The 12610-nt window shown below is 36.7% G+C and overlaps 1 protein-coding gene across 1 annotated transcript in view; it reads left to right on the forward strand.

Moving 5' to 3' along the window:
- The window catches only part of AGBL3 (AGBL carboxypeptidase 3), an 82998-nt gene that overhangs the window by 17064 nt on the left and 53324 nt on the right, over positions 1-12610 (forward strand). The window contains exon 5 of the mRNA XM_046669388.1: positions 10288-10395. Within this exon, the coding sequence (XP_046525344.1) occupies positions 10288-10395 (108 nt within the window). The remainder of the gene's footprint in view (positions 1-10287; positions 10396-12610) is intronic.

Here is a 12610-nt window from a genome sequence, read left to right on the forward strand (position 1 = left end):
ACTCTTTTTCAAGGGCAGTATATATTGCTTCATATATCAAGATGTAAAATTCACATGTTCTTTCATTTAGCATTTCTACTAATAGATATCTAACCTAAAGACATTCAAACACATGAATAGCAGCATATTATAAGGATGTTCACTGCAGTGTAAATAAACTATTAGAAATAACCAAAATGTCCACCACTAAAGAAATAGCTATAATGTTCATCTGTGGTCAAATAGTGGTAATCTGTATTAGAGAACACTGCATAGCTGTTTAAAAAATGAGGGAGATCTATGTATATTAACAAAGTAAATTTCTAAGATATTTAGTTAAGTAGAATGGGGAAAACAAATTGATGATTGGTTTATATAGAATGATGTCATGTACATGAAGAAGACATTGTGATTGACTCCCAAGTATCAATTCCACTTCAGTTAATTAGTCTGTCAGTTAGTACATGACACTGTTCTACTGGCAGCCACATTGTTCACATTTTACAGCCATAAGGGATCCAGCCTAAGGAGGACCTCAAAGTAGAGGATGACAAAGTGGAGAGACAAAGAAACTGTGCCTTAGATGACCATGAGCCACTGATTGTACCAGACCTTGAATCCACTCTGCTTCTGGATTTCTAGACATGTGAGATAATAAATTTTCTTATTGTTTAAACCAGTTTACATTGAGAATTTTTGTTACTTGTAGCTAAAAGCATCTTTGCTGGATAGTTGAAGGAGAGAAAGCCTGAAAAGGTACAAACCAAAGTGTTGATATTTATCTCTGTGTAATGAGATTATGGATATTTTTTCTTTTTGCTTAAGGTATACTTTTAAATTTTTATAGAGTAAACACATTGTTTAATAAAATGTAATCACTTATCAAAAGCATTCCAAATTAAGCACCTTTAATTCAGAAATTTTATTACTCCTGGAATTTTCCATGACTTTTGGACATCTGTTTTATAAGATCACTTGCATATACTATGTATTAATCATCAAAAAGTGGGATCAATCAAAGGTGAACTTGATGGCAGATAAAAAGTATTACAGTGACCAAGTGAAAAAAGAGATAATGGAAAATGGAATATCCATTGTCATCCACTTAGGCTTTTACATCAGTATGATGTAATCAGTGCTGGAGCTGTTAATTTTTATTATGTTTTTCTTCATAAAAGGATGACAGATACAGGACAAATAAATGTCTTCCACAGGTTCGGATTTACCATCATGAAGACACTGTCTAGATATGTATTTATTGACTTTCTGAGGAACCAGTATTCTGTTGTTACCAAGAACAGTATTATTTACAAATTTGAACTGAACACTAATCAAATAAAGGAGGGGAAACATCAAACAAACACTTTAAAACAAAATATTTGCTAGTCTTACAAGAATTACATTCTAAACTAACTTTTGTATAGGGTTGCAACTTAAATATAAGCTGTTTTCAGACTTTTCTAGGCCTGTCTGCTTCCCTGGTGGTTAGAGCCTCAAGCGGTAGTCTTTGGCAAGGAGTTGTCTTTTTTTTTTCTTTAAAACAAAATGAATCTATTTTGAGAGCGACATCAGCATCATTCATAATGGAGTAAGCTTTCCTGGTAATCTCACCCCTCCACCAAGCAATGAAAAAACATTCATACTCCAACAGAGGACCTCCAAACACAACACAAAAGACATCTGAGAGACCCACACAGTCACATGATGGAGGATGGAGAGGCTGGAGCCCCCCTCAGAGGAGGTGGAATAGGGTAAGAGAAAACTTTGCACCCTTCCCAAAAGGCTGAGATCCAGGACTGTAGGTGGCCCTTGGGAGGGAAGCAATGGGAGAGGGGATGTTCATTTGCAGGAATGTCAAAGATTCCTGAGGGCCCTCGCAGCCTAGGGTAAAACCCGCACCGAGGTGAAAGCTAACGCAGGGGTGACCTCTTCAAGCCAACACCGTAGGAGAGCAGATAGCGAGGGCAGAGTGAGAAAACCCCAAGAGCATGCAGAAGAAAGTGTCCCTCCCCCCAAACCACCCAGCACCAGCTCTGGTTCCTGGGATCTCAGCAGAATGCAGAGTGCCCAGAATATGCAGCTCTTAACCCCCACCCAGTGGCAATAGGCAGTAACTGCAACCAAATAATACCAGAATGTGAAACAACAGACCCACGCCTTCTAGCAGTATCAAAAATTATGTTAAATCTCCAGACCAAAGAGAAAATGACAAGAACCCAGAAATCAGTCCTGAGGATACAGAAATATGTAACCTAAGTGACAGAGAATTCACAATAGCTATCATCAAAAAACTCAGTGAGTTAAAAGAAAATGTAGAGAAATGAGTCAATGAGTTCAGGAGCTACTTCACAAAAGATTTGAAGCAATAAAGAAGAATCCACCAGAAGTATTGGAGAGGAAAGACACAATGGAAGAGAAAAAACAGAATGTGGATTCCCTGAATGCTCAAGTGGACATCATACGGGAGAAAATAGGCATAATCGAGGATAGACATGTTGAAGTGCTCCAGATAGAGGAAGAGAGAGAACTAAGACTAAAGAGAAATGAAGAAAGTCTCCAAGAAATATCTGACTCAACTAGGAAATGCAGCCTAAGAATTATAGGTATTCCAGAGGGAGAAGAGAAGGAGAATGGAGCAGAAAGTTTGTTCAAAGAAATAATAGAAGAAAACTTCCTAAACCTAGGGAAGAAGATGGAAATCAATGTGGAAGATGCTATCACATCTCCTAAACATGTCAATGTAAAAAGACCTACTGCAAGGCATATAGTAGTGAAACTGGCAAAATTGAATGGCAAAGAAAAAGTACTAATGGCAGCAAGGCAGAAGAAAATAACCTACAAAGGAGCCCTATCAGGCTTTCAGCAGATTTCTCTGAAGAAATCTTACAGGCTGTGAGAGACTGGAATGACATACTCAAATCTTTGAAGGACAAAAGCTTTCAGCCAAGAATACTCTATCCAGTGAAAATATCCTTCAGATATCATGGAGAAATAAAAACTTTCCTAGATAAACAAAATCTAAAGGAGTTCGTAGCCATGAGAGACCCCCACCCCCAAGAAATCCTCCAGAAGTCCTTCATACCTGAAAAAAAAAATGGAGAAAGAGGTTACAAAGCACAGAGTAAGGAGATAAATAGGTAGGCAAAATAAGAAAATTGTAGCTATATATCAGAATAGGTTAATAAATACTCAGGAATAGCATTAAAGATAAAAGAAAGGAAAACACCAAAAACAAAGATTATCTTGTCATTTTAATCACAAACTCACAACACAAGATGGAATAAGATGTGAGAAAAACAACTTAGGAGAGAAAGGGGAAAGGGACTGAATTAGTTTAGTCTAAGGAAATAAGAGGCCATCAGAAACTGGACTATCTTACCTAGGAGATTTTTTTTTTGAGGAAGATTAGCCCTGAGGTAACATTTGCTGCCAATCTTTCTCTTTTTGAGGAGGAAGACTGGCCCTGAGCTAACATCCGTGCCCAGCTTCCTCTGTTTTATATGTGAGATGCCTGCCACAGCATTGCTTGACAAGTGGTGCATAGGTCCACACTTGACATCCAAACCGACAAACCCCTGGCCGCTGGAGCAGAACATGCAAACTTGACCACTGTGCCACCAGGCAGGCCCCTTGTCTATGAGATTTTGAATACAAACCTCATTTAACCATTAACAAAAAGCAGAACAGAAACACAAATAATAAGGAGAAAACAAAAAAACACGACATAAAAAACTACATAACTCAATTGGTAGACCAAAATACACAGGACAAGAACAAAGGAAATGCAGGAGAACAGGAAAACAAGTGATAAAATGGCAGTGTTAAGCTCTCATGTATTGATAATCACCCTAAATATGTATGGATTGAATTCTCCAATAAAAAGACACAGAGTGGTAACATGGATTAAAGAACAAGACCCAACAATATGCTGCTTCCAGGAAACACATCTCAGCTACAATAACAAACACAGGCTCAGAGTGAAGGAATGGAAGAGGATACTCCAAACTAATGGCAAACAAAAGAAAGCCGGTATTGCGATCCTTATGTCAGACAAAGTATACTTCAAGATAAGACAGGAAAAGAGAGACAAAAATGGGCAGTATATAGTGATTAAAGGGATATTCCACCCAGAAGACATAAGACTTATAAATATCTATGCACCCGTCACAGGAGCACCAAAGTACATAAAGCAACTATTAACAAACCTAAAAGAACATATTAATAAAAACACAATAATAGTAGGAGACCTCAACATTCTACTCACATCAATGGATAAAATATCCAGACAGAATATCAACAAGGAAACAGTGGAATTAAATGAAAAGCTAGACCAGTTGGACTTAATAGATATATATAGAACACTCCATCCAAAAACAGCAGAATACACATTCTTCTCAAGTGCACATGGAACATTCTCAAGGATAGACCGTATATTTGGAAACAAGGAAAGCCTCAATAAATTTAAGAAGATTGAAATAATGACAAGCATCTTTTCTGATCACAATGCTATGAAGCTAGAAATTAATTACAAGAAAAAAGCCGAGAAAGGGACAAAGATGTGGAGACTAAACAACATAAACAACCAATGGATCATTGAAGACATTAAAGGAGAAATCAAAAAATATCTGGAGACAAATGAAAATGAAAACATACTATACCAACTCATATGGGATGCAGCAAAAGCCATATTAAGAGGGAAATTCATTGCAATAGAGGCTCACCTTAAAAAACAAGAAAAATCACAAATAAGCAATCTCAAACTACTCCTAACAGAATTAGAAAAAGAGGGACAAACAACAAAGCCCAAAGTTAGCAGAAGGAGAGAAATAATAAAAATCAGAGCAGAAATAAATGCTATTGAAACAAAAAAGACAGTAGAAAGTAACAATGAAACAAAGAGCTGATTCTTTGAGAAGATAAACAAAATTGACAAACCCCTAGCCAGACTTACAAAGGAAAAAAGAGAGAAAGCTCAAATAAACAAAATCAGAAGTGAAAGAGGAGAAATAACAACAGACTCCACAGAAATACAACAGATTATAAGAGAATACTATGAAAATCTATATGCCAACAAAATGGACAATCTGGAGGAAATGGATAAATTCTTAGACTCTTACAGCCTCCCAAAGCTGAATCAAGAAGAAATAGATAATCTGAATAGACCAATCACAAGTAAAGAGATTGAAAGAGTAATCAAAGGCATCCTCAAAAATAAAAGCCAAGGACCAGATGGCTTCCATGGAGAATTCTACCAAACTTTCAGAGAGGATTTAATACCTATCCTTCTCAAGCTATTCCAAAAAGTTAGGGAAGACAGAATACTTTTAAACACATTCTACGGGGCTAACATCACTCTGATACCAAAGCCTGAAAAGGACAACACAAAAAAGGAAAACTTCAGACCAATATTGCTGACGAACATAGATGCAAAAATCTTCAACAAGGCACTGGCAACCTGAATACAGCAGTACATCAAAAAGATCAACATCATGATCAAGTGGGATTCATACCAGGGACACGGAGATGGTTCAACATCCAAAAATCAATCAACATGATGCACCACATTAACAAAATGAGGAATAAAAACCACATGATCATCTCAATAGATGCAGAGAAAGCGTTTGACAAGATCCAACAGCCATTTATGATAAAAACTCTTAAGAAAACAGGGATAGAAGGAAATTACCTCAACATAATAAAGCCCATATATGACAAACCCATAGCCAACATCATACTCAATGGGCAAAAACTGAATGCCATCCCTCTGAGAACAGGAATAAGACAAGGATGCCCACTATCACCACTCTTATTCAACATAGTACTGGAGGTTTGGGCCATAGCAATTAAGCAAGAGAAAGGAAAAAAGGAATCCAAACAGGGAGTGAAGAAGTGAAATTCTGACTGTTTGCAGATGACATGATCTTATATATAGAAAACTCTAAATAATCCATGGGAAAATTATTAGAAATAATTAACAACTGCAGTAAAGTTGCAGGGTACAAAATCAACTTACAAAAATCAGTTGCATTTCTATACTCTAGTAACGAACTTATGGAAAGACAACTCAAGAATACAATTCCATTTACAATTGCAACAAAAAGAATAAAATATCTAGGAATAAATTTAACCGAGGAGGTGAAGGACTTATACAATGAAAACTGTAAGACAATATTGAAAGAAATAGATGATGACATAAAGAGATGGAAAGAGATTACGTGCACATGGATTGGAAGAATAAATATAGTTAAAATGTCCATACTACCCATAGCAATCTATAGACTTAATGCAATCCCAATCAGAATCCCAATGATATTCCTCATGGAAATAGAACAAAGAATCCTAAAATTCATATGAGGCAACCAAAGACCCTGAATAGCTAAGGCAATCCTGAGGAAAAAGAACAAAACTGGAGGCATCACAATCCCTGACTTCAAAATGTACTACAAAGCCATAGTAATCAAAACAGCATGGTACTGGGACAAAAACAAACACACAGATCAATGGAACAGAACTGAAAGCCCAGAAATAAAACTGCACGTCTACGGACAGCTAATCTTCAAGAAAGGTGTCAAGAACATACAATGGAGAAACGACAATCTCTTCAATAAATGGTGTTGGGGAAACTGAACAGCCACATGCAAAAGAATGAAGGCAGACCATTATCTCACACCTTAGAAAAAAATAAAATGGATCAAAGACTTGAAGATAAGTCCTGAAACCATAAAACTCCTGAAAGATAATATAGGTACTATATGCTCTTTGACATAAAATTTAAAAGGATCTTTTCAAATACCATGTCTTCTTGGACAAGGGAAACAAAAGAAAAAATAAACAAGTGGGACTTGATCAGACCAAAGAGCTTCTGCAAGGCAAAAGAAACTAGGATCAAAACAAAAAGACAACCCACCAATTGGGAGAAAATATTTGCAAATCATATATCCAACAAGGTTTTAATCTCTGTAGTATATAAGGAATTCACACAACTGAACAACAAAAAAACAAATAGCCTGATCAAAAGATAGGCAGAGGATATGACCAGACATTTTTTCAAAGAAGATATACAAATGGCCAATAAACACATGAAAAGATGTTCAACATTACTAATCATCAGGGAAATGCAAATTAAAACTACACTAAGATACCACCTTACACCTGTTAAAATGGCTATAATCACTAAGACTAAAAATAACAAATGTTGGAGAGGGTATGGAGAAAAGGGACCCCTCATATATTGCTGGTGAGAATGCAAACTGGTGCAGCCACTATGGAAAACAGTATGGAGATTCCTCGAAAAACTGAAAATAGAACTACCATATGACCCACCTATCCCACTACCGAGTATCTACCCAAACAACTTGAAATCAACAATCCAAAGTAACATGGGTACCCCTATGTTCATTGCAGCACTATTCACAATAGCCAAGACATGGAAACAATCCATGTGCCCATTGACTGATGATTGGATAAAGAAGATGTGGTATATATATATATACAATGAAATACTGCTCAGCCATAAAACAGACAAAATCATCTCATTTGCAACAAGGTCGATAGACCTGGAGGGGATTATGCTAAGCGAAATAAGTTAGACTGCAAAAGACAAACACCCTATGATCTCACTCACATGGAATATAAACAAACACACAGACAAAGAAAACAGTTCAGTGGTTACCAGGGGAAGGAGGGTGGGGAGTGGGCACAGGGGGTGAAGGGAAGCACTTATGTGGTGACAGACAAGAAATAAGGTGCAACTGAAATTTCACAATGATGTAAACTACTATGACCTCAATAAGAAAAAAAAAAAAAGATTAACAAGAAAAAAAAATGTATGGTATAGGACTGAGGGCATAGTGTTGTCTCAGATATTGGCCCCTCAAGCCAAACCTAAGGCTTATGGAGAAAGGGGCTAAAGGACAAAGAGAAAAAGTTCACCAGGTGATCCATGAGACATAATGGCAGAAACAGCACTGTTTTGGTGCTCATAAGACATGGTAAATGCTAAGTGCATTCTCCACTTTTCTTCTGGGACATGACTTTGACCCAAGGAGAATTGAAAAGACTGCAGTGCTGTTTTGGTGCCTCAAAAGTTTGCGGCTTTGAAAGAACTGGGAAACAGCATATTTGCATAAACATCTGAGTTCTCTTGGGACAGCGATAACCACCACCTTTAAGTGGTTTTTTGGATAGAAGAAATCAACAAAGTTGGCAGGAGATTTTGATAATGGGAAGCTTCTAAAAGAGTATAGAACTTGCTTGGCTACTTGACTTAATGACACCTACAAAAGCTAACGCTGGATAGCTATAAAGAAGTCTTTATGTTAGGAATCCATCTTGGTGTTAAAGTGCAATACAGATGAAATTCTTTAATGTGAATTAATTCTCAGAAAATCTGGAAATACTTCCATTTTCAGCCCAAATCTCTACTTAAGCAGTCCCAGCTCTAGAGCAGCTTCTTTGCAATGAAGATATTGCAAGACACAAAGCATTTATCGCAATGGTTCAGTATTCCATCATTTAAATTAGGGAATTTATGCATAAGAGCTCCATCTGAGTTGTCCAGTTACCCATTCATCCACCCACTTAAGCTATAGACATTTAACTGAGTGCCTATTCTTTTTCAAATACGATGCCAAGAACAGTTTTCATGGAACAGTGGGTATGGGACTGAAAAGAGCAAAAGCTAGGTAGATTGCAGTAGGCTAAGACTGATTGCCAAAATATGGTCCTCAGTAAGGGTACTTTGATAAGCTGCAAATTTGACCCTATTGTACAACTTCTTTCTTGAGTTCTAATGATGGAGTTTCATATTTCTTTACAATAGGACTATTGATTAATAAGTAGTTAAATAAGAGCATAAAGAGATTAATGAAATCTCTATTTCTTTAACTGGGAAATCGGCTGTCATGCAACTTTTGATATTAAACATGCACAAAGGCAAATAACTGAAATTCCCCAAATTTTGAGAATCAATGCTGTTATTAGTTCATGATTAATTTTAGTTTGAGTTGCTTAAGATTTTCAACTAATGAGAATGTCACTTTTTAGTTGTAATTTGCTTTATTTTTTATTATCAGATTATTTGGTTGTGTGTTCAGTTAACCCTGCAATGTGCAGTGATGCATATTTGCATCAATATTCTAGTCTGTGCTTTCTCCGTAGCTAGGCTTGACCCTATTCATTATGACAAATACACTTCTTTTGCTAAAGCAGTTGTACACATAATCCCCAAAATGTTTGTTTGTCCAGTAGTACTTGTTTCTCATCGTTAGTTTCTTTTTCTTTCTTTCTTTTTTTTTTTGAGGAAGATTAGCCCTGAGCTAACATCTGCCGCCAATCCTCCTTTTTTTGCTGAGGAAGACTGGCCCTGACCTCACACCCATGCCTATCTTCCTCCACTTTATATGTGGGATGCCTACCACGCATGGCTTGCCAAGCGGTGCCATGTCCACACCCGGGATCTGAACCAGCGAACCCCGGGCTGCCAAAGCAGAACATGCAAACTTAACCGCTGAGCCACTGGGCCAGCCCCTCTTTTTTTTTTTAATTGTTCCATTGAATGTATTTGGGATCATAGATACTGATTCCCTCTATTGGAGCATATTTATTCCCAGAGATAAGCATAGTCTGGCACACACCCATCAATAATAAATGAGAAGTAGGAGAATGAGTCATCACCAAATTCTTGTTCCACTAAAAAGTAGGAACAACTAGAGTAGTTGGGCTGTGAAGTCATTTTTTTCCAATCAAACAGATCATAGTCAAAAATTTGGTCAAAAATAGGTTATGCATTTGAGCATGTTTCAGACAACATTTAAGAAATTTGGTCCTAAAAATAATAAAGAGAAGGAAAGCTGGTATAGCTAAGAAAGAAGGTGGGGGTCCAAGGATAGCCTTCCTTTGGGGAGATAGAAGAAATTTGAACATGTTTATAAGCTTAGGGGATAACCATTGTCAAGCAAGAGGCTGGAGATACAGGGAAAAGGGGACTAAAAGGTGGAGCAAGATTTCCAGAGGTGGGTCAAAAAGGCATCAAGCGCTCAGGAGAAATAGAAACATCAGCGTAAAATCTATAATGGCACCAAATAATCATAAACTACTCACTGTCAAGGTGCAGATGAAATATTAGGGGTTTTGTTACAGTGTGAGAATGTGCATTATTACTTCCAAGAAACCCTTGGTAAAATCCAGCTGTGCATGAAACACTAAATTTTAGCTTAGATCTATCAATGAATAATTTGAAAACATACAATAAAATTTTTGTTTTATTTTGAAATCATATTCAAATAATGTTTTCTCTTTTTTTTCCAGATTGGACTCCTTTTTATCCTGAGCCAGTGTACATCCCAACAGGCCTGGAGACTGAACCAGTTTATCCAAACTCCAAGGAAGATACTGTGGTTTATCTGGCTGAAGATGGTGAGTACGTAATGAGACATGTTGCTATAAAATATAATTTGGTACCTGGATTAATCTCTTAGTTACATTTGTTTTCCTGTTTATAGTGTAAATTGCAGATTACCACGAAGTCCCTGTCCCCATCAAGATGTTTGATTACACATTGATTCAAATGTTAACTTAGTGCTAATTATATTCTTGAAAGTGAACTGCAGTTTATGCAAAGTTACTTTAAAATAAAACATCACATTGGCCATTTGAATGGAGAGTTATATTTAAAAGGAATTGTGCTTCACTTCAATTGTCTAAGATAAGTTCAGTGCAGTGCCCTGCAACTATTGTTCCCCTCTCTTATTGATAGGTCATGTGATGTTCATGCAACGGTATTCTTTTCATTTCATGCCAGCTTGATGCATTTCTTGGGATTGTCATCTTAAAAAGAGGAAAATACCCCACATTGCAAATAGCATCTAAGATTATATCTCAGGAAAGTGTTCTTGATGCTCAAGATCAATAATTGTACCTTGAGAGCTCTAGTAATGCAAAATTTCATATCTGCTTTATGATAGTGTGCTAATAATAAAACATAGAAATCTCAGCCTATATCCTAAACTGTGCTGCTCCTAAAGCACCAACATGAGGAAATATGGGATTCCTGAAGAGTTTCACCATCAGAATTCTGTGTCTTAGAGTATATATAAAAGATAACTTCCAGGGAGCTTATGTATTTTATTTAAAGGGCTGGAAAACCAGAGAAATTCACAGGGATTGTTTTCTATACAGTAAGTAATTCTATAAATCTTATACTCACATATTTTTAAACAACTGGAGAGAAGCATCTCTGATTTTTTAAATTTGATTTCAGATATTTAAGTGACTAACCTGCCTTAGAACTTCCACACATAACTTAAATAAGATCTGATAAAAAATTAAGATAGTTGGGGCTGACCCCGTGGCCGAGTGATTAAGTTCGCGCGCTCCGCTGCAGGCAGCCCAGTGTTTCATTGGTTCGAGTCCTGGGCGTGGACATGGCACTGCTCATCGAGCCACGCTGAGGCAGCATCCCACATGCCACAACTAGAAGGACCCACAACGAAGAATATACAACTGTGTACCGGGGGGCTTTGGGGCTTTGGGGAGAAAAAGGAAAAAAAAAATTAAGATAGTTGAGGTGAGTCAACCAGGGTCTTGTCAGGAATTGGATGGCATACTTGGGGCAATTTGAGAAAGTTTAATGAAAGTATAACTTACAAAAGTATGGACAGGGTTAAGGGAGACTGACAAAGGATGGTGAAGCAACATAGTACTGTCAACAGAGCAGAAGCATTATGTCTTCTAGGCCTGAAAGGGTAGGAGGACAGCATGGCTTCCAAACCTGTAGCTGAAGGAGAGGGAAGTCCTCAAACAGCTGGATATATAGAATTCTGGGTTGACATTTTTTATTTAAAAATTTTTTTCTTTAAAGATATTCCCTTTAAAGATGTTCCTTTGTCTTCTGATATCTGTCATCTTTAATAAAAATTCAGTCATAATTTATATAATTGTTGCATATAGATGATATATCCTTTTCTCTGGCTGTTTTCAGCAATTTGACTATGATCTGCCTAGATTTAATTACCTTTATATTTATCTTGCTTGGAGTTTGCCGAACTTCTTGGATTCATAGCTTAGTAGGGTGGGGGTTTTTTTTCCCCAAATTTGAGAAATTTTAAGCCATTATTTCTTCACATGTTTTTTCCACACTATTCTTTCTCTTCTGTCCTTTGAAATTCTAGTTACATATATGTTGAATTTCTAGCTGTACCCCACATGCCACTGGGTCTTTTTTCATTGTTTTCCTTCTCTGTCCTTGAGTTTGGATATTTGTTTTTAAGTTCACTGAGTCCTTCTTTTGAAATATTAAATTTCTCTTAAGACCATATAGTAAATTTTTCATTTCAGTTATTGTACTTTTTATTTCTAGAATTTCCATTTGGTTCTTTTTTATAGTTTCCATTTCTTGTTTTGAGATTACTTAATCTACTTGTTCATTATCTCTCTCTTTTCATCTAAGTCTTTTAACATATATAGTGATGCGGTGCTTAATGATGAGGATACATTCTGAGAAATGTGTCCTTCGATGATTTTGTCATTGTGCAAACATCACAGAGTGTATTTGACAAACCTAGATAGTACAGCTTACTACACATCTAGGTTATATGTACTAATCTTATGGGATCACCATTATATATGCAGT

The sequence above is a fragment of the Equus quagga genome, chromosome 8 (assembly GCF_021613505.1).
Source record: "Equus quagga isolate Etosha38 chromosome 8, UCLA_HA_Equagga_1.0, whole genome shotgun sequence".
Taxonomy (NCBI): Eukaryota; Metazoa; Chordata; class Mammalia; order Perissodactyla; family Equidae; genus Equus; species Equus quagga.